The 22,745-nt window shown below is 42.1% G+C and overlaps 1 protein-coding gene across 1 annotated transcript in view; it reads right to left on the reverse strand.

Annotated features, from left to right (window-relative positions):
• The window catches only part of CDH11 (cadherin 11), a 60,269-nt gene that overhangs the window by 21,788 nt on the left and 15,736 nt on the right, over window positions 1–22,745 (reverse strand). Inside the window, exons 5-9 of the mRNA XM_007940216.2 lie at window positions 16,525–16,712; window positions 9,741–9,994; window positions 3,333–3,469; window positions 1,246–1,379; window positions 903–1,020 (exon numbers count right to left, since the gene is read on the reverse strand). Of these exons, the coding sequence (XP_007938407.1) occupies window positions 903–1,020; window positions 1,246–1,379; window positions 3,333–3,469; window positions 9,741–9,994; window positions 16,525–16,712 (831 nt within the window). The remainder of the gene's footprint in view (window positions 1–902; window positions 1,021–1,245; window positions 1,380–3,332; window positions 3,470–9,740; window positions 9,995–16,524; window positions 16,713–22,745) is intronic.

Consider the following 22,745-nt stretch of genomic DNA (forward strand, 5'->3'; position numbering starts at 1 on the left):
TTAGCAGTGAAATGCCTTGGGCCCTTCGCTACCAGAGCTCCTTGGTGGTCAGCATGGTGGCAATGAACACCTGTATACTCAGGAGAACCCTCTTTATTCCCATGTGAAATGACAGCATTTGTCTCCTGTCTGCACAGACCCACACTGTCCCAGATTTGTAGGAACTGTTCTACTAAGAAGGGAGTTGCAGAGCAAAACACTCTGGCTAGGAGTCAGGAAACTCATTTTTGTCCCTCGATCTGCCACAAATGTTATCAAAAGACTTCAACAGCTTGGGCCTATACCCCAAGAACAACCACATCTAGTCCTCTCAACTCTAGCGCTTCCTTGAGCAACCAGATGGGAAGCAGAACTCAATACCAATTCTGCAGTGTTTACAAAACACACACAATGCTTTGATCTGCTCCCTTTGGGCAACAATCCTGCCACCACCTTTAGGCATCAAGCTCTGTCCCCAGTCACACTGCACTGGAAGGAAAGGCCAGCTGAAAGATTACATTGCCTTACAAAGTTGAACTAATTTCTTTCAATGCTTTACTTGATATCAATATTCATAAAGTCATGCTTTCCTCCAAGGGTTTATCAACCTCTTAAAATAAAAAAAAAAGATAAATGAAGTTGTTTGCATATTGGCCCTGTAAGCTTTCCCACTTGGTTTTCCCACTGCTTCATGAATATCAAAGCCAACAACAACAACAAAGTAGAAGAGGATTAGATTCACTCATTCATATGCACCAAAGGAGCCTACTATGTCTCAAAATAGAGGTGGCACCATTATTTCTTATTTGTTTTTCCACAGGAAGGCATTATTAAGATTAGTAAAAATATTTGTGCTCTGCAATATCAAAGCCATTCGTTTTCCATTGCTACTTCTCTGAATGCATAGGAACCTTGGTACGAACCTCTGTTGTCTCTGACTGTGAAATTTGGATTGTGAATGATTTCAGGGGGGAGGCTGAAGATAAATCTTGGTCCATTGGCTGTGTCATCCTTGTCATCTGCACTAATTGTAACAATTGGCTGAAAGAGAAAGGTGGCCCATGAATAAATCATGCTGACATTGGCACTTCATTTATTCAAAAATTCATGGCTGGCTAAAAAGGCAGCTTTAATTACAGAACATAGCTTCAGAGCACAATGAAGGCTCTGAGCCCTTCTTGAACACTGGGAGTTATCTGCAGGTGATGCTCTCAGAAAGAAACTGTCTCCAAATGTAGTGCACACAGCCAGGGAGAAGGGTGTTACCTGGTTGGAAAGAGGCTTGGTCTGATCGCTCTCGCAGATGAAGCCTTCATAAGGGGCTGCAAACTTGGGAGCGTTATCATTGACATCAAGGACCCTAATGGCCACAGGGACTTTGGCTTCCTGATGGCGGTTGTCTGGAAGGAGAGAATTCAGACAGTCAGTGACAGGAAGGAATGACCATTGGTCCTTGGAAAGGGACCGATTTTGTTTGTACAAAACCCATCTAAAGTCTGAAGTGGGCTAGGTTCACTGTGAGGGCACAGTCTTGGAATAAACTCAAATATTAGTCCAGTAAGAACTAAACCAAGGTGCTCTGGTAGTACTGTGCTTAAGGCATTTGGCTGCTAACCAAAAGGTTGGTGGTTCGAACCCACCAGCTGCTCTGCAGAAGAAAGATGAGGCAGTCCGCTTTTGTAAAGATTTACAGCCTTGGAAACCCAGAGGGGTTGCTATGAGTTGGAATTGACTTAATGGCAGTAAGTTTGGTTTTAAGAACTAAACCAGGGGCCATGGTGGTTCAGTGGCAGAATTTCCACCTTTCATGCGGGAGACCTAGGTTCAATTACCAGCCAATTCATCTCATGTATAGCCACGACCCCTCTAAACAATGGAAACTTGTGTTGCTATGATGCCAAACAGGTTTTGTTGGCACTTCCAGACCAAGAAGGAACAGGAAGAAAAGGCCTGGGAAAAGGAAGAAAAATCAGCCAGTGGAAACCCTATGGATCACAATGGTCCGATCCTACTGAACACGGGGTGCTCGTGAGTTGGGGGCTGACTTGACAGCAACAACCATAAGAACTAAACCACTTCTCCACTGCTGCTGACTCAAGCTGAGATTGAATTCTGAAGACTCAGAATGGAGCCTGTCCCCAGAGCACAACCTACAGCAACAGGTCTCAAAGCAGGATCAGAATCATCTGGGAACATGGATAGAGATTCCCAGTCTCCATCCCAGACCTACTAACTCAGAGGCTCTGGGGATGGGAGCCAGAAACTTAGGTTGCGACAAGCCCTCCATGAAATGTCGATACACAACCATGTTTGAGAATAATCACTAGCCTCTACAGAAGCAAGAACCCACACAGCTTGGTTCTGAGGATTCTGCTGCTCGTCGCTTCACATAATGGAGTGATGAGTTATAGGACAGAGTGGGCACCTTTCTGTGACACTTAGGGTTTCACACTGCTGAGGGCTATCAGCAGTCTTGCCAAACCGGTATTCTGTTCTGCCAGAAAAAGGGAAAGCATCTCTGTTTGTCTGTATGTCTCCCTAACTTGTTGTTAGGTGCTGTCGAGTCAGCTCCGACTCACAGCGACCCCATGTACAACAGAGAAACCCAGCCTGGTCCCGCACCATCCTCACAATCCCTGCTGTACTTGAGCCCATTATTGCAGCCACTGTGTCAATCCACCTTGTTGAGGGTCTTCCCCTTTTTCACTGACCCTCCTTAGAGTCTTTCTATGTAGATGACCCAAAATACTACTTTTGGTCTGAAAAATATACTTCTTGTTGCTGTTGTTATGTGCCGTGGAGTCGGACCCGACTCATAGCGACCCCTCCTTGGGTTTCTGAGGCAGTATCTCTATGGAAGGAGATTGCCCCATCTTCCTTCCGAGGAGTGGCTGGTGGGTTTGAACCGCCAGCCTTCTGCTTAGCGGTCAAGTGCTTTAGGCACTATGCTACCAGAGCTCCTGAAAAATATATTTATTGACTGAAAAAAAAAAAGAAAAATATTTTATCTCAGCTCTCACATTCCAGTGAAAACTGTGAGAGCCAGAACTGAACAGGACTGCCTGGTTTTTCTGGGCCTTGCAAATTTTCCACTTGTGACAGGATGCAGTCACCACTTTTCTATTGCTCTGTATTTAGTGGAAAATATTTGAATTTTCCTTCTCTGACAGGTTTGTACCTCACACAAGTTCCAGCTTTCACAGCTTTTACTGTATATGTATATAGAGTTATACGTGTGTATATATATAACATATATATACACACACACATGCGTATATCGCTACACGTGTGTGTATAGTTTGAAGGAATCGCATTTAGTGAAGTATAATCAAAATCCTTAGGAGAATACTTACGGATCTCTGCTGCAAAGACAGAGATATTGAGCCAGGCTGTTTCCTCTCTATCCAGAGGCTTCGTAGTTTTAATAAAACCATCCTCTGGATTAATAGTGAAAAACCTGTCGAGGTCAGTATGACGATCAATTGAATACCTAAGCAGAATGCAAATGAGGCAATTAGACCGAGACATGCAAACTGGCTTAATATTTGAATATTTCCTCCATGCTATATTTAAAGCAACTTTTCAATGAATCCCCCCCTTTTCCTAAAAAATCAAATTTACGTTTCAAACTTCTAACTGAATCTTTTATAGAAGTCATTTTGCCACATTGGAGTTCTTTATTCTGCACAATGAATGAAAGAGCTGTTTAGCATATTTGATTGAGAAGTGCAATAACCGTTGCATCTCTCTTCATATTTACTACAATCAGCCGACGTCTGAATATTTATGAACTTGCATTTGAGAAGTGAGTTTATCTGGCTCCCAACTACTCAGAAAGTCACAAATGTATCAAACCTTTGCCAGATTTTTGCATATGAAATGCTAAATAGTTTCAAGTTTATCTAAATTTATCATCAAGGATGGTTTATGGCCCTAAAAATCAGTATTCTTCTTATTGAAAGAAACATGCTGAGTATATTTGCAGCCAATTCCATGCAACGTTAGGGGTTTTCAGGTAGCTTGGTTCTGAATTCCAGGGTATAATATGCAAAGTAGGCTGGCCATTCATTCCAGTGTCACTCTCCCTACACCCTCATGACTTGGGATTGTGCCAAACCAGAGAGCTGCAAGCTTTTAGCTGCTCCTGCCCATCGGGAAGTTTGACTTTTTTTCTAACCGAAAAATAAAACTCTGGAATATCACTGAAGTGTACTTATGGCAAGCTGAGGAGGGAAATGGGAGAAAGGAGTAAGGTATGTTGAAGCACAGAAAGGTAAAATAACTTGCCTAAGGTACCCAGATGGAGCTCTGGCGGTATAGTGGTTAAAGCATTAAGCTGCTAACCAAAAGGTTGGTGGTTCGAACCCACCAGCTGCTCCGTGGGAGAAAGATGAAGCAATCTGTAGACTTACAGCCTTGGAAACCTTATGGGGCTTGTAGGACACTGTGAGTCACAATCAATTTGATGGCAGTGGGTTTGGTTTTTTGGTAGTGCAACCGCAGAGTTGTTAAGTCTGTTCACCTCCAAAGTGCTTTCCCTTTTCACTCCACTATACTAACTATAGGGAGTCCCTGGGTGGTAGAAATGGTTGGCACATCCATGGGTGCCTTGGAAGAAAAGCCTGGCAATCCATTTCTAAAAGATCACAGCCTTTGAAAACCCTAAGGAGCACAGTTCTACTGTGTACATACAGGAATGCTATGAATTGGAATTGACTCTACAGTAAATGGTTTTTGCTTGTTTGAAGTATACTAACTAGCATAGTGCCTAAGGCACTTGACTGCTAACCAGAAGGCTGGCGGTTCAAACCCACGAGCCACTCTTCGGAAGGAAGACAGGGCAGTCTACTTCCGTAGTGATACTGTCTTGGAAACCCAAGGAGGGGTCGCTATGAGTCAGGTCCGACTTGAGGGCACATAACAACAACAACTTATAAAGGGAGAAGAATAATGGTAATAAGTTGTGTTCACTGTGGTAGTGGGTTGAGCTTCATAACTGTGTGTTCCTATTCATAAGAGGGCTTTGTTGTGTTTTCATAGAATTTATAGAATACATATGTCTGAAGGTGTTCATTGAGAGTAACAGACTCAAAAAGTACTAGAGGTAGGAAAGACATGGATGCCATCATGTTTAACCCGATTTACAAATGGTGGGGTTTGTAATGGTCCACATTTAGTTCCTGGGGAGCCAATATTAGGATCCACCATTTCCCAGCTCCAGGCCACATTCCTTCCAGCAGAGAGGGACCCCCCAGAGAGCACTAGAGCACTCCACAGCAGACACAACACAAGCTCATCTCTCATCTCATTTGACTTCACAGCTCCCTTTGGGGATGGAATGATGAGTCTCCCTCCCCAGGGAGGAAAGAGAGGACAGTCATGCACCTCTTAAATGCCAGAGTAGGGGCTCAGTAACAGCCCTAAGCAGAGAACTATATATGGAAAACCAAAAACCAAAACCAAATTCACTGTCACCAAGTGGATCTGACTCATAGCGACCCCTCCCTGGGTTTCCAAGGTGGTATCTCTATGGAAGTAGATTGCCCAGTCTTCCTTCTGAGGAATGGCTGGTGGGTTTGAACCACCACCCTTCTGCTTAGCAGTCAAATGCCTTAGGCACTATGCCACCAAAGCTCCCTCCTATATGGAAAGGAAGCAAAAAAAAAAAGCAGACTGTGTTCCCAGCCATCAGAGAGTTCACTACCTACTTTACAAGTAAACACAAGAAGAGAGATGAGTGATCACATTCAAAGCACCATTCCTCAGAAGCTGAGGGCACAGACTTTGGTTCTGGAAACACCTTGGTACATGCTCTATCACATATAAGGTGAGTGATACTGAGAAAACCACTTAAGCTCTTTGAATCTCTGTTTATCTTTTACATTTGAGTATTAACGGTACCTAAGGAAGACTGGGCAATCTACTGTAGTGATACTGCCTCGGAAACTCAAGGAGGGGGTCGCCACGAGTCGGATTCCACTCGACAGTATTAAGTTTGGTTTTGTAATTTTTGGGTTATCTGTAAGAATCAAATGAAAGAATAGGTGTTTAACACATAACCTAGTGCCTTGCACTTAATCAGTAGACAACAAATAACAGTTGCTATGATTTTGTTTTTGTGGTTGTTGCTGCTGCTGCAGTTCCACCTTGAGAACCAATCATGAAAGCCCTTAAATCTGCAGAGTGTGAACTTTACCTTGTGTGGTGGTTACGTTTTTGTGTCAACTTGGCTGGGCCTGGTTGAGTGGCTGGGCAGCTGGATACAGTATTCCCCGTGATGAGACTGGTAATCATCTCCATGGCGGAATCTACTGTAAGCAGCTGGGTAGCTGTCTTTGGGTATGTAGTCTGCTTCCCATGTATAAGCAGCAGGTTTGAGAATGGTCTCTAGCTTATGGCACCCTTGGACCCTGCATGTAGCTGTGTCATTGTTCAGCAGCTTGCCATGCTCTGCCGACCTTGGGACTTACAATGGACTTGAATTAATGGCCTGCCGTGTGGTTTGGTAACATCAGGACTGTGTCATTTTATTTGTCAACCTTGGGCTTGTTAGCCTCAGCAGCCAGTAGGTGCCTGAGTGAAGAGATGCCTCTAGCTTCAGTGGGCCGGGAGCAAGAGGCAGATCTGAAGCCCAAGGTCAAAGGGCTTTCACCCAGCCCCTAGAGCATGGCACTTTGAACTTGGACTTCTAGCTTCCCAAACTGTAAGAGAATACACTCCTGTTTGTCCAAGCCATCCCATTGGTGGTATATTCTTGTCACAGTGGCACTAGGTAACCAGAACACCTTGTAGCCAGTGAGAAGTCGTGAGACTCAGGATAAGAGGAACAAATAATGGAACAGGCTATCAGGGTGATTAATAAGAAGGGACTGACAGGATGGTCCAAGCAAGAGAAAGGAAAAGGAGGAGAAGAGGAAATGTAAGGATCTGACATTGAAGACATGACTTGATGAGGAAGTTAGGTCTAGGGTGGCAGAGGGAATGGAAAACTATGCGATGAAGGAAGCACCAAAAAGACTTGCTGGATACTTGACCATCTGTGGGAGGCTGGGAGAGTCCTAGATAGTTTTTGACTGAGTCTTCGAGAGGGAAAGATTGAGAGATACATAAAGAAGGTCAATATAGCAAGAAGGAAAGATTGGAAGCCAAGAGTAGAATACAAGCAGCCTTATTCTTTTAATTATACTACAGTAAGGAAGAACTCAAAAATATATTATGAATGAATGAGCCAATGAAGATAAAGCAAATGAGTGGAAATGCACAGCAGATAGAAAAATGATTAGTGAATTAGTATCGGGGGAACAACCCTTCCTTTAGATTCTTTGCCTCCAGCAAAGAATCTAGAGCGTGAACTCAGTTCAATCATGTCATGAGTAAGAAGTCTCTAGGGGTTCTCTATGGAGAGGGAGAAGTGCCCAAAGGAGACTTAGGGAATCTCCAAAACCTAGAGAGAGATCAGCGACCAGTGAGACACCAGGTATGGCATTGTCTGCACTCGACTACTAATCAAAAGGCTGCCATGTGACCCCATCCAGTGGCTCTGTGAAGGCAGGCCTGGAGATCTGCTTTCATAAAGATTATAGCCAAGAGAACCCTGTTGAGAGTTCTACTGAGCTGGAATTGACTTGAGAGCAAGGAGTTTGGCATTTTTGGTTTGAAGCAAGAAATAATGTGAAGGAAGGTAAGGAGAGAGAAGATTTCGGAAAGGAAAGGGTGAACAGAAGTGCTATCATCTTTAATGCTAGAGACTAAGAAAGATCTACAAAACGTCCAAGTTTGGGTTAAAGTGTAAGGCCTTACCCACATGTCCAAGGACACTTCATTTTCCCTCTAGGTGAAGAGAATAAATCAGGAAAGAAGCAGTAAGGACAAGAGGCTCACTGAAAAGCTCTCAAATGTTCTTTCATATTTTGCTTGGCAATTTTAAGAACAGGGATCTGAGTGGGTTAGGGGGTTTAGTTTAAGGGAAGTATTGAGCACCTCTGGATAATTTTAGACATAGAAATAGCCTATATGCACAAAACAGCTATTGTAACCAATCACAGATGTGGATCCTTGCAGGCAATGCAAACCAAACCAAATGCACTGCCTTCAAGTAGATTCTGACTCACAAGACCCTATTGGACAGAGTAGAACTGTCCCATCGAGTTTCTAAGGCTGTAAATCTTTATGAAAGCAGACTGCCTCATCTTTGTGCTGTGGATGGTGGGTTTGAATTGCTGACATTTAGGCTAGAAGCCCGATACTTTAACCACTGTACCACCATAGCTACTGGAGGCAATGCATTGCAGCAGAAATGAATTCTATATTTTTATGCCTTACTCTTCCAGAGAGTTGCTCGTGTGCCTCGATACTCTAGGCCATGAGTCAAAATTGACTTGATGGTAACTCACTCAAACCAACCCAACTCACAGCCACTGAAGTAGATTCTGACTCACAGCGAACCCCCCCCCCCATCCAGAATCCAAGGCTATAAATTTTTATGGAAGCAGACTACCTCATCTTTCTTCTGCAGAGAGGCTGGTAGTTTAAACCATCGATCTTTTGGTTAGCAGACGAATGCCTCAACTGCTGCTCCACCAGAGCTTGTTTTTTTGCTGGTAACTAGTCCCCTCCAGGGAGCTCTGGTAGCATAGTGCCTAAGGTACTCACCTTCCAATCAGAAGGCTGGAGGTTCAAACCCACCAGCCACTCCTTGGAAGGAAGGTTGGGAGATCTACTTCCGTAGTGATACTGCCTCAGAAACACATGGAGGGGCTGCTATGAGTCAGACCTGACTCGACTGCAGTGAGTTTGGTTTGGTTTATTACCCTCCATCCACTCAGTGGAAGGAAGACTGGGCAATCTACTTCCATGAAGATTTACCACCTCAGAAACCCAAAGGGTGTCGCTATGAGCCAGAATCGAATCCATGGCAGTGAGTTTTTTTTTTTTTTTTTTTTTAATAAATGTCTTGCAACTGTGATTCAGGCCTCCTCCCTCAGTCTACTTTCTCATTTCCCTTTCATCTTCACCATGAGCTTCATCAATCATTAACTCAAATTGAGGAGGGGCAGGGTTCTCATCACTTGTCCAGCTTGCTCTACTAAGTCACAAACTACAGTACAATTTGTGAAAGCCAGCACCTGTGGAAGGCAGAAACCTGTCTGAGAAGGAAACACAAATATTTTCCACTAAAACGAGCCATAGAAAAGTGGTCCCTGTCAATGTTGGAATACTTGCAAGACCTGGAAAAACACGGCAGTCGATGCCATCAAGTTCTGGCTCTCAGAGGCTTCAGGGTATGTTCACAATAATAAAAGCATCCTCAGTTTGTCTGGCACTTTGTTATCTTTTCTAAGTGCACAGCAGCAGTTCGAGGGACAGATCTTTCTTTCCTAAAACACCTAGTAGAGTCCCTGAAGCATAGGAAGATGTTTAATACATGATAATTACTGTGATTTTTTCACCATCATTATTTACTCTTCACCACAGTTACCTGAGTCAGACAGGTACAGCTGAGGCTTTTTGTCCCTGGGGTTCCTTAGGGGAAGCTGCACCAGAGAGAAAGCATGCAGCCTGAATGAACCGAGCCAATGCAGTACGTTTGCAGCAGAGGTGAACTGGAACTCACGTCATCTAAATCTTGATTTCATTTGCTTTCCATTGAACCCGATAACCTTGAACCCTTATTTGTAATTGAAGGGTGTGGTTCCTGCAGGGCTTTCCCCAAAACTCTTGCCTCTACAATTCCCCATCAAGTCTCTTAAAATATTCTGTACCTTATTGGGCTATTGGCAGCATCGGGGTCTTTGGCATGGACTCTTCCAACCACAGTGCCAGCAGCTGCATTTTCTTGGACTTCGTGGATGTAGCTTGGGGCCAAGAACATGGGGGGCTCGTCGGCATCTTCTACCGCGATCTTGACCGTCACAGTGTCCTTGAAGGGCCCGTTACTGATGAACTTCGGGTCGATGTGCACATTGGCAGCCTCTACCTTCAAGCTGTATGCTCTTTTGGTTTCAAAATCTACAGGCTGGCAAGAGTGAAGAGAAGACTGACAACCAAGTCTTTGAAAGAGTAACAGAAGAGAGAGACCTGATTGTTTTATAAGGCACAGGGAATAGTTCCTCAAAGAGAAAAAATCGGTGTCTATTCAATATCCAATTACCTGAGCCATTTGGTCACTAAATCAGACAAGTCAATTGCTGAAACTTGGAACGTGCTTAGTGGGTAATTCCAGGAGCCTCACAGACACAGATCGCCAGAGTCTAGAACGATCCTCACTCTACAGAGCAACATGAAGTTTGCCCAAATCAAAAGTTGTCTGAGAGAGGGACTTAAAATACTACCAAAGTAAATCTTGTAGCTCATTCTGTAAAGTACTAGGAATCTTGGCAAGAAAAAGTACCCACTGAATTTCAGCAAAAGAACAAAGGTACTGCCCCCCACCCCCACCCCAATCTGGCTTAATCATAAGTAAGGTTATGAACCTCACTTTTAAGTTTCTGATATTACAGCATGTCCCAGAATCAGGAACACTGATGGACTGTGTCTCACAATATGATTTGAGAGAATGACATGGGAAAGGACAGAGTTGTTAAGTAACAATTTACTCACTAACAGAATTATTCCCTTTCCAAGTGTTTTAAACAAATCAAAGAGAACTTCTCATACAGTGCTTACTTTTAACATATCTTTTACATTTACAAATCTCCCTTCTGATAGACAATGACTCAACTCTCTAGACAGACTACAATGACATTATTTTGTTTTGACTGTATTCATTCTAGGTTGCTTTCAGTTTATGTCAAGTGATAGGACACTGACAATAATGCTTCCTTTCTAAAATAATGCATTTATGTGCGTATGTGTGTGTGTGTGGGGGGGTGGGGAACAAAGTCCATTAAAAAAAAAAAAAAAAACTAGTATAATAGCACAGAGTTTACATGGATATGTAAATAAGCTTGAAAAGTGGCATCTGAATGATGGCAGTTGGTGGGAATTTGATGGTAAACACATGGTGATTCCAAATGTGAGGAGGTGCTGTTCATCAGTCAGCAAAAGGTGAAGGGTAAAATTGTAGCCTAGAAGCCAGGCCTGTGCCCAGGAAACAGAACTTTCTAATTAGCACTCTGGGTGCTGCTGAACTACCAAATGTTTGCAAAGAGTTGGATGAGTCTGATCTTTTAAGTCGAGCATCTGCCCACCATTCTGTTGTCGTTTTAACTCGCCTGGCAAACGTTTATTTTGAATGGGCACATAATCATAGGCTTAGTCCTGAACTAACCCAGACAGAAAATTAAAAAAAAAACCCACTACCATCGAGTCAATTCCAACTCATAGCGACCCTACAGAACACAGGAGAGCTGCCCCATATAGTTTGCTGTGATCATAAATCTCTATAGAAACAGACTGCCACGTCTTTCTCCCACATGGTGGCTGGTGGGTTTGAACCTCTGACCTTTCTGTTAGAGCTGAGTGCTTAAACACTGCACCCACCAGGGCTCCTGTAAGTCCTAACCTATTTTTACAGAATTTGAAAACTAAGGATAAGTCAAGCTTCAGGAAATTTAAACGTATTTGCAACCTTTGACACTTTTTCCCATCCTCTTCCCACTGCCACCTCCCCAGAGCCAGGGAACAATCCCTTTTCCCAAAACTAAATCTCTCCCCAGCTGCTCCACCATTCTGGGACTCAAAAGCTCCTTTATCCTTGGCTGGGTTGCCGAGCAGCAGCACAATGAAATGATATTTACAGGCTAAAGGCATGAAATTGCTGCAATTTCTCAAAAACCTCTTCAATTATCAGACAGATTCAAAACTCTGCAATATAATAGCTCTTAGACCACACAGCAGGAAGAGGAGGAACTTTCTAACCTGAGATGGTCTGTGAATGCCACTAGGGCCTCACCTTCTAAACCTGGTTTAGGTATCTGCCAAAGGGCCCAGAGCCAAGTTCCCGCTGGAATGCCAATTGATACTGAGGTGAGGACGGTCACGCTTCCTTCTGACTGATACATACCAGATCCCATGCCAGGCTTTCTAGGCCTTTGCAAATGTTTGTCTGTCTGGAATGACCTTTCCGAGTTTGCTGAGATTCTACCAAACCATCTGGTCAGCTCAAGCCTTATTACCTTGCAAAGTCCTTCTCAACCAGATAGAATTCTGAGGTCACCCTGCTTGGCTGGGAGCATCCCAAAGAAGTCCACTGAGTCTAGTTGATCTTTGACTCCCTACAGCCGAGGAAAGGAGTTCTGAGCTGGTGCAAACTGTCAAGGTCTTGACTACTAGCCAGAAGGTTGGCAGTTTGAACTCACCCAGAGATATCTTGGGAGATAGGTCTGGAAATTTGCTTTTGAAAGGTCACAACCTTGAAAACCCTATGGAACAGTTCTACTCCACACACATGGTGGGTGTCATGAGTTGCATGAACTCAAAGGCAACTAACAACAGCAACAAGTGCCAAAGAAAGAATGCATTAAGGGATCATATGCATCCATGATTTTGACTGGGTGGGAACAGGGCTGATGGATAGATAACATTTAAATAGTTACTTCCAATTTATTCCCTGCCTCCTTCCAAAAGAGGTTTTGAAGTAGTTTCCCATGTGAACACTTAGAAGCATGTTATAAGTAGATGAAATAAAGCTAAATGAGGCAACATACTGCCTAAACCATAAAAGATCTTAATACCCCCTAGTTTACTAATCCCACCTCTGCAAATTCCCCCTGAGGAATTATTTTAACAGAAAGCCCAAACAAACAATATTCAAAAATGTATGATGTTTGTTAGATATAATAGAGGGTTATATTTAATCGGGGGAAATGTACATACCCAACACCAAATCCAACTGTGAGACTTTATTAAGGAAATAACGTTTCATCAAAAGGACAGGATGTTATGTAGTCATTAAAAATGATTATGTATATTATGTAACAGCATGCAAAATGTTTACGATGTGATAGTATGTTAACAAATCAGGTCACCCTATGATGGCAACCCGGTGGAATGTTAGGTGTCACATCTATACGCATGCAACAGATAATTTAAGGGAATCAGACATAGAAATTGTTTCATTGAAATAGAGAATTTGGAGAGATTTTTTTCCTCAAATTATCCCCCAATGAGCTCTCTGCTTTATAGTTTATCTGGTTAAAAATAAATAGTTCAGAGAGGATGCTGCTAGAGGGCTGTCTTTAGAATAGATGGGTGTGCTACTTGGTTAAGGGTGTCACAGCAAACAGACTGGATTTCCCTCCCCATGTCTCCCAAGCCCTCTAAAACTCTTTGTTTTGCACTGGTTCCTCTACAACCAAACACATAGAGACTGTCTAAATACCCCAAGAGTAGGTTGTCTCTCGTTCACCATCATATCCCTGGAACTTAATACTATGTCTGACAAAGTCAACAGCATTCAAGAAACATGCATTACTTCCTAAAATATTAAATAATGAATTATGTTACTTACTGATTATCTCTTGGATTATTTTTCACTACCATCCCACTAAGGAACTCTGGTGGCACAGTGCCTAAGGCATTTGACTGCTAACCAGAAGGTTGGCAGTTCAAACCTACCAGCCACTCTGCAGAAGAAGATGAGACAATCTACTTCTGTAAAGATTCACTGCCTTGGAAACCCAGTGGGGGTCGCTGTGAGTTGATATTGACTCTATGGAAGTGGGTTTGGTTTCTGGTACCATCCCATGACCTCTTCTGCCTTCCTCAGTTACGTGTAATTTTTGTCTTGAATTTCAACAATAGCTCCCAGCTGGTCCCACTTCATCTCATCACCTTCAAGAACTGAACATATTACAGTTTCCTAATCAAGTCCTATTTCCATCGACACCAATCATCCATGAGCTCGTTTATTCTGGCTCATGTGCCCTTTCTCTTATTTATCTGGTAAAACCCTACTCATCCATCATTCAGCTCGAGAGTTGCCCCCTTTAAGAAGGTGTCTGTTCTACTGGCATCTAGCTGATGGAGGACAGGTGTGCTGCTAGCACCCTGCAATGCACAGTTCGGCCCGTAGACTAGGGCACTGCCTCACCCGGCGTTCTTGTAGTAACACCTGCACAGGTGTTCCTGTAGAGGAGGTCCTTCTCTAAGGTAATTCTTTTCACTTCATTGTCCCCTTAAATACAGATCACCTGTGACCAGAACTCTCTCTTCCAACTTTCAATTTCCAGGATCACAAAAAGGGCCTGACAAATTAAGTATTAAATAACTCTTGCTTGAAAAATAGGTAAATGAATTAAGAAATCAATGGAAATAGTAAAGAATATTATGAAAAGATGAGAAAGACTTCCATGACATCTTCATATCCTTTTACATTATTAAACTGTATATAATGGCTTCCACAAGGATTCATCATTTTCCTTTGTTAAATTTACCTCTCAATATTTATGTTGGGGGCCACTTGGAACTTTATGCTACAAGTTTAAGCAAATGTTCCTTCACAAATGAACTAACATCTTACCCCTACTTTAAACCCAAATAAATGTCTGTGCTTCACAGAAGATTATTCCTCTGCCTGGAATAAACACACTGAATTAGGGGGGAAATGTGCAAATTAATCATATGCAGAGAGCTCATTTGTGATGTGAGAGTTCCACAGGGTGATTTCAATGTTTCAGAATTTTAGAGACATAGTGTGTGTTTATGCCCTGAATACACTGAAAATAGGTGACAACCTTAGCATAACCAACTACCCAATTATGCCAACAGCAAAGGAGGGGAGGCAAGAATCACTGGTGTCAATGCCCATAAGTCAATGCCAAGCAGGTGGGATAGTAATATTAATTAACGAGGTATTTTGACAGCTCTAAGCTACTTCCTCTGAGGAGAAACCAGAGGGAATAACTACTCCAGCCCCTTGCAGCTGATGAGTAGGGTTGCCTCAGTCACACGATTCATCGACACTGATGTTGACTTTTCTAAGTCTCCAAAGTTCACCCCAACCTCCCCATCTTTCATTTTCTTCGTTCTTTTATAACAGTGTCACCCCTCACCTTCTCTTTGTTCTATGTCTCATAATGTACCTCCCAAGCCCAACACAGCTTTCAAACGATCTGAAAGGCCAGCTTCCTAGAACACATCTCTCCCTGCTCCCCTCACTGAAATATTCCTCTCAGGACCTGCCTCCCTCCACCAACCCTCAATCTCCTCTCCAGCTCCTGGCCTCTTCATTGATTCTTCAAATTAATCTTTTATCAGTGTTATAGTCCAATCTTTTCCATCACACCAAGGAGCTTAATATGCACGCTACAAAACCAAGTTGAAAATGAATGCTTGATTAAAACCAAGGTAATCCCATCATCCAATTCAGATTTAATGCTCCATACACTTTGATGATGAAGAGGTGTTGATTTCTCAAGTGGTGAATGGGGGAAAAACCGTTTTTGAATATACTGTAACTGTTTCTTCACTTGACAGAGAATTCAAGCTGGCTCTCCTTTATAAACCATGACTGCCCCAGCTATTTCCAAAAATGTCTTGATAAAGAAATTGTTCCATGTTACCCAAGGTGTGGTCTCTGTGTCTGTAGATTGTTAGCTGTGTGGCTATGACTGGGTGAACTATTTAATCTGCCCGAGCCCCAAACTCCTCATAACAATTGGGGTATTGCCCATTGAGATAATATTTACTTTATATTATTTTTATTTTAATTAAAAAAAAAAAAAAAAACAATAGAGGATGTTTGTAAGAGGCCCAGGCTGTGTCTGCCCATTAGTTACTATTGAGTAAATGTTACTATGTTAATGGTTGTAAAATTATACATAACAATTTTTTGTGAATTTAACATTTTTCACTATCATTTAGTGACAGCAATTCTATTAATCATATTGTACAACCATTGCCAGTATCTTTGGCTGGATTTCCATCACCCTAAACAGAAACTCAATATTTCCTAGACAACGCTGCCCCTCTTTGCCTTCCATCATACCAGATTGTCACAAATCAACTCTGGTCTCTACAAAATGTTAAAACAAAACAGCAGCAAATAAACTCCTCTTTGTCATGGGTTAAACCTAGAACACACTTTTAGTCCAACTGCCTTTGGAGGGAAGGGTCCTTATTGCTAGTTCCCCAGGTTCAGTTTTTAGAGAAAAGCAAACAAAGGTTTGGTGTATGTTTAACAGAGGTCTCAGCATGCAGCGGGCCTCGGATATGGAGAAATGGAACACTCCGAGTAGCTTCTATTAACAGACTCAGCTTGGCAGAGGCCAAGGGGGAATTCCACACATACTTCGAGCTGTTTCTCCAAAACTCCAGGTTTATCAAGCTGTCCTTCCTCCCATGGGGAATCCATGCCAGAACATACAAGGACTAGGCAGACTAAGCAGCACCTTGGACAGGCATGGCTGGCACCTTCGCCAACTCCCTCTGCAGTGACAGAGAGGCGTACAATTCCGCTACCTCCCAGACCATCACTGCAAAGCTGGGGAAGACCCCAGGTACCCAGAGTCCCATTTCTTCACTTTTCATTCTGTCTCCTGCAGTGGCCCCCTGGCAGAGCAGATGCTGCTGCTACTAACAGTCTGACTTCTCACCCTAACTCACCTTTTTCAGCTTCACCACGCCCTCCTGGGTCTCATAGTCTGTTGTGATTTCAAACAATTCCATACCGTCTCCATCAACAATATTGTATGTGACTAAGCCATTTTCTCCAATGTCTGGGTCTTTAGCCTTCACTCTTCCTACTTCCTCCCCGGGGACAGCTGCTTCTGACACAGACATCTGGTATACGCCTAGAGGAAGAAGACATCTATTTTTATTTTCCCTTTTATTTGGCAGCTGTAAGACTTTAGATTTCATTGAATCCCAATACATTTCTCAAAGGGTTTGAAATTGAACTTTCTATTGATTGAAAACATGAAAGAAATGAATGGATGGGAAGAAGATCCCATACGGCCCGCTTGTTAAAGGAATGTATTCTACAAGGATGATAAAAGAATAATGGGGTCTAGGGTGAGATGGTGGAGTCACCTGCCACATGTGAGGAAGAAAAACAATGCTCAGGCCCATTTCTTGCCAGGAAAGATGGAGCCCACATATATCTTCATACATTCAAACAGTTGAGACCTCATTTCATGTCTCCAGGCTGGACCAAGACTTAATCTTCAAGGCCCACAATGGCACTGTCAGCCCCCAAACCAAACTCATTGCTGTCAAATTGATCCTGATCCATAGTGACATCATAGGACAGAGCAGAACTGCCTTCATAGGGTTTCCAAAACTATAAATCTTCACAGACGCAGAATGCCATATATTTTTCCCACAGGTTGACTAGTGGGTTTGAACTGCTGATCTTTCATGTAGCAGTGAGTGCTTTAACCATTGCACCACCAGGGTTCCTATGACACTGCCAGATTCTCAGCAACCACCCCTTTCTGTTTAAAAGCCTTGAACAACTCCATATGAATTTTAAGATAAAATAGAAATCACGTCTTCCAAGGTCATGCTCCATCTAACTCTGTATTTGAATATTCTTATTTCACATCCTTGCACACTCCAACAAGCATCACTTTCTCTGGAAAGGTTTCCCACAGTATAGCCCTTCAATACATATATTTATATATAGTATCTGTCAAGAACCTACTATGTGTCCTACATTGTTCTAGTTCCCAGAGGTTGAGAAGTAAATTAAAGTCACAATTCCACTTGTAATGAGGCACAGTAAACAAACAAACAAATGGATATGTGTCTGATGCCGCTGCTAGAAGACGACAGGTAAAGTCAGGTGAGGGGTCTGAAGATAGCACAGGACTGGGCAACGTTCAGTCTGTTCCACATAAGACCACTACGAGTTGGAGCTGACGTGACGACAACCAACAAAAGGGTAGAAGGTAATGAGAAAAAGTGTATGATTATATGTGTTAGTGTGTGACTGGAAATGGGAGTGCAATGGTATATGTTTGAATGAGTGTGTGTGGATGTGTGTGGGCTTGTGAACGTGTGAAGGTGATAGTGTGTGTTTGAGTACTTGTGACTTCATGTATGCATGTATATGAATTTATGAGGTGTGTGTATGTGTGAATATATATGTTTACGTTAAATGTACGTGTGTGAAGGGAGCGAGAGAGAGGGAGAGGAGGAGAGATTGATTTTGAATGGAGTGGTCAAAGAAAAGAAGCTCTGGGCATAGCATTTGGCTGCTAACCAAAAGGTCAGTGGTTCGAACCCATCAGCTGCTCCATAGGAGAAAGATGAGGCAGTCTGCTTCCATAAAGATTTACAAAATTTACAGACATGGAAACCCTATAGGGCAGTTCTTTCCTAAAGGGTCACTATGGAGTCAGAATTGACTCGATGGTAGTGGGTTTGGTTTTGTGCTTTAGAAGCAAGCATTTGAACTCCCCTGATGGGACTGAGGATGACAATCATGTCAATATCTGGGGGATACAAGTTACAGGCAGAAGGAATAGCAAACGGCAAAATCCTGAGGTGGGAACATGTTGGGTGATTTCACAGACTAGCAAGAAGCTAAGTGTGACTGGAACTTTGTGGAAAGAGAGAAGCATATGTAGGTAGTTGGGGGCCCGACTGAGTCAACAAGAGCATTGTCAGTTATGGAAAAGACTTTGGGTTCTTTTAAAATTGGTAGGAAGCCATTGGAAGGTTTTTAGCAGGAGAGTGAGATAATCTCATTTACATTTTCACATTTTAAAGCTATTCTGTGTGAAGCAATATACAGAAGCAAGGGCCAGAAACCTCTCCTCTACTATTTTCAGGCTAAGTGGTCTTTGGCAAGTTCTTCACACCCTTTAAGTTTTGGTTTCCCCTTACAAAGATTTTATTGGTCTCAATACTTTGTCTATATTTACACATGTTATTTGACATTTAAAAAAAATCTTTATTTTCATCCTTTATTATGCTTTACTAATAATTGTGTTTTCTGTGGTATTGCTTTCTCTTTATATGTGAGGAGATACAATTCTGATTTTTTTTTTTTTTTAATTGTGATTTGGGTGAAAGTTTACAGAGCAAATTCACTTTCCATATAGCAGCTCACACAAACTTTGTCTCATGACATCGACTGAAATTTCCCACAATGCAACAGCTCCCTTCCCATTTCCCTCCCCATAGTTACCTCTTCCTTGTATCCATCCCTCTATGCACTCCTGCCCCCTGAGCTGTCTCCCTGTGCATACACAGCCCTTCTATTCTACCATGATTGTTCTCTCTCAGGAGTTTATCTACCTAATGTAAATGTTCAGCTCATATACCTGTCTTTTGTTTGACCTGAAGCCACAGGTGTGGGTTCAATTCCAGACCTGAAGGGCAGCTAGGGGCCATAGTCTCAGTGGTTGTATCAGGCTCTATCAGACCAGCAAACCTGGTCCTTTTTTTTTTTAAAATGAGTTTTGTTCTACATTGTTCTCCCACTCTATCTAGGATCTCCTACATAGAGCCCCCTCCGAGTGGTTGGAATGGTTGACAGTGGTAGCCAGGCACTATCTAGTTTTTCTGGTCTCATAGCTGTATAGGCTGAGGATGGCATGGTGTACCAGTCACTTGGACTCATTGTTTCCATCAATTTTTGGTTTTCTTCATTCTTCTTTGCTCTGGACAAGGAGAGACCCATCATTGCGTCTAGATGGCCACTTGCAAGCTTTTAAGCTCCCAGTCACTACTTGCTAAAGTAGGATGTGGAACCATGTTTTTGTGTAGTGTGTTATGTCAATTGAGCTTGATGTCCCCTGGGACTATGGTCACAAGCACACAAGTCCAACTACTTGCTCCTTCTGGGTAGCTGGCTGTGACCAACAAATGACTACAACCATGTCCCTTGTCAGCTCTTCTATATACCTGGGAATTCTTACAGAATATATGAAAACACTTGTAGAAACATTGTCTATCAACCCTATACATGGTCTTGGGCACACTCCCCCCTGCATAGACATACCTAATAGTTCAGCCTGTCTACCCATCTATCCACCCATCTATCGATGTTTGCCTTCACTGACAACGCAGTACTGTATATGCAAAAGGGTTCATCCTTGTTGTAACTTCCATGCACCTCTCTATGCCTTCTTTTTCCTCAATGCCACCATGTTGATCACTCACATTTGGCACACTGACCTTCTCTTCACCCAAATCAATACTTGTCTCTACCCATCTAACAGTGTTCTCTCCCCTCCCCTCCTCTCCCACCCCTGGTAACCAACAAAGAAAATTTCCTTCCATGTATAAACCTCTCCTTGACTTTTTACAATAACGGACCAATACAATATTTGTCTTTCTGTGACTTACTGATTTCACTCAGCATAATGTCCTCCAAGTTCATCCACATTATGTGGTGTTTTACAGAGTCTACGTTATTCTTGAGGGTTGCATAGTATTCACTGTGTGTATGTACCATAGTTTGGTTATCCATTCTTCTGTTGATGGGCACCTAAGGTGTTTCCATCTTTTGGCTATTGTAAATAGTGCTGCAACGAACATGGGTGTGCATATATCTGTTCTTGTCCTGGCTCTCACTTCTTTAGGATATATACCTAGTAATGGAATGGCTGGGTCAAATGGTATTTCTAATTCCAACTTTTAAAGGAATTGCCATACTGCTTTCCACAGTGGTTTTATCATTTGACAGTCCCACCAGCAAGATATGACAGTCCCAATCTCTCCACATCCTCACCACCATTTGTTATTTTCTGTCTTGTTGAACTTTGATACTAGTGCTGGGGTGAGATGGTATGTGTATCTCTTGGCCACCTGAATATCCTCTTTGGTGAAGTGTCTATTCATGCCTTCTGCCCATTTTTTAGTTAGATTAGTTGTCTTTCTGTTGTTAAGGTGTTGGAGTTTTCTATAAATTCCAGAGATAAGTCCCTTGTCAGACATGTCATTGCCAAATACTTTTTTCCCAATCTGTAGCTTCTCTTTTGACTCTTTTGGAGAAGTCCTTGGAAGCACATAAAAATTTAATTTTTAGAAGGTCCCATTCATCTAGTTTCTCTTCTGCTGTTTGTGTATTTTGGCTTATGCTTGATTGTCTATTCATGCCATATTAGGGCCCCTAAATTTGCCCCTCATTTTTCCTTGAGGAACTTTACAGTTTTAGGTTTCACATTTAAGTCTTCGATCCATCTGGAGTTAGTTTTTGTGTATGGTGTGAAGTACCACATTTTTCATTTTTCTGCAAATGGATCTCCAGTTTTGCCAGCACCAGTCTCTCTCCATTGAGAATATTGTTGGCTGTTGGTTTTGCATACATGCTCTTTATTATGTTGAGGAACCTCCCTTCTATTCCTATATTTCACTGAGAGTTTTTATCAGGAATGGGTGTTGGATTTTATTAAATGCTTTTTATCCATTGATTGGTATGATCCAATAGTTCTTTTGTTTCTGTGATGGATGATGTTGATTGTTTTTCTAATGTTGAACCATCCTTGCATACCTGATATGAACACCACACAGTCATAATGAATTATTTTCTTGATATGTTGTTGGAGTCTATCGGCTAGGATTTTGTTGAAGATTTTTGCATCTATATTCATGAGGGATATTGGTCTGTAGTTTTCCTCTTGAGTGATGTTTTTGCCTGGTTTTGGTATCAAGGTCATGCTTGCTTCATAAAATGAGTTAGGGAGGATTCCACCCTTTTCTATGTTTTGGAATAGTTTGAATAGTACTGGTGTCAGCTCTCTTCTAAATGTTTGGTAGAATTCTCCAGTGCAACTGTCTGGGCCAGGACTTTTTTTTGTTGGTAATTTTTTTTTATGACCTGTTCAACTTTTCCAAATCAGTCTGTGTTAGTTTAAGCAAGTGGTGTGTTTCTAGAAATCTATTTCTTCCAGATTTTCAAATTTGTTGGAGTACAGTTCTCCATAGTACCTTGATATTACCTTTTTATTTCAGTTGGTTCTCTTGTGGTGTTGCCCATTTTGTTTCTTACTCATGTTATTTGTTTCTCTCCCTCTTTTCCTTTGTTAAATTTGCCAGTGGTTTGTCAATTTTATCAATCTTTTCAAAAAACCAACTTCTAGTCTTACTTTTTCTCTATTGTCTTATTTCCTATATCATTGATTTTTGCTCAAATTTTTATTATTTCCTTTCATCTGGTGACTGTAGGCTATTTTTGCTGCTCTTTTTCTAATTGTTGGAGATGTTGGGTTAAAGTGTTGGTTTTGGCTCTTCTTTCTTGATGTATGCACTTTATGCATATTATTTGACTTTGAATACTTTCCATTGGGACCCATATTCAACTTAGTCTCTCCATGCCCTCCATATTAAAGGACTGAGGGGAGGAGGGAGTCTCTTTCTATAGACAATTCCCAACTAATGTCAAGGTTTGAAATACCTGCATTAAGTTGATTTTCTCAAAATCGTACTCAAGGTCAAGGCTATGAAACTGGTATCTGCACAGTAGCAATGTTACTTTACTATATGACATACACTAAATGAACAAGAGCAATCATGGCTGCCTACCGATAACCATGCCTGGTCTTTGTCTCTTACATACCAGAAAATTTTACAGCGTGGAAATGGAGTCTGCTGTTTTTCACCAGGCAAAGCACTCTTTCTTCATTTCTTTGGGACATCAAGAGAACTAGTAGTTGCCTCATAATCCTTTCTCTCAACATTTCTCTTGTATAGATTGATCCTTCCATGTGGCCATGATGCCTTCTTGGCATCATGTTTGGTTGCCTTTCTTGTTCCCTTACTTGAACAAATTGCTCTCTCTCTGGTGATAAACCTGTAGGCTCTACTAGGTACACTCAGAGACTCTACTCAACTAATGAAGTTGACACTTGCATGGTGAACCCACGTACTGGTGG

This window comes from Orycteropus afer, unplaced genomic scaffold (genome assembly GCF_000298275.1).
Source record: "Orycteropus afer afer isolate SDZICR_OR568_19922 unplaced genomic scaffold, OryAfe1.0 scaffold00067, whole genome shotgun sequence".
In the NCBI taxonomy this organism is placed as follows: Eukaryota; Metazoa; Chordata; class Mammalia; order Tubulidentata; family Orycteropodidae; genus Orycteropus; species Orycteropus afer.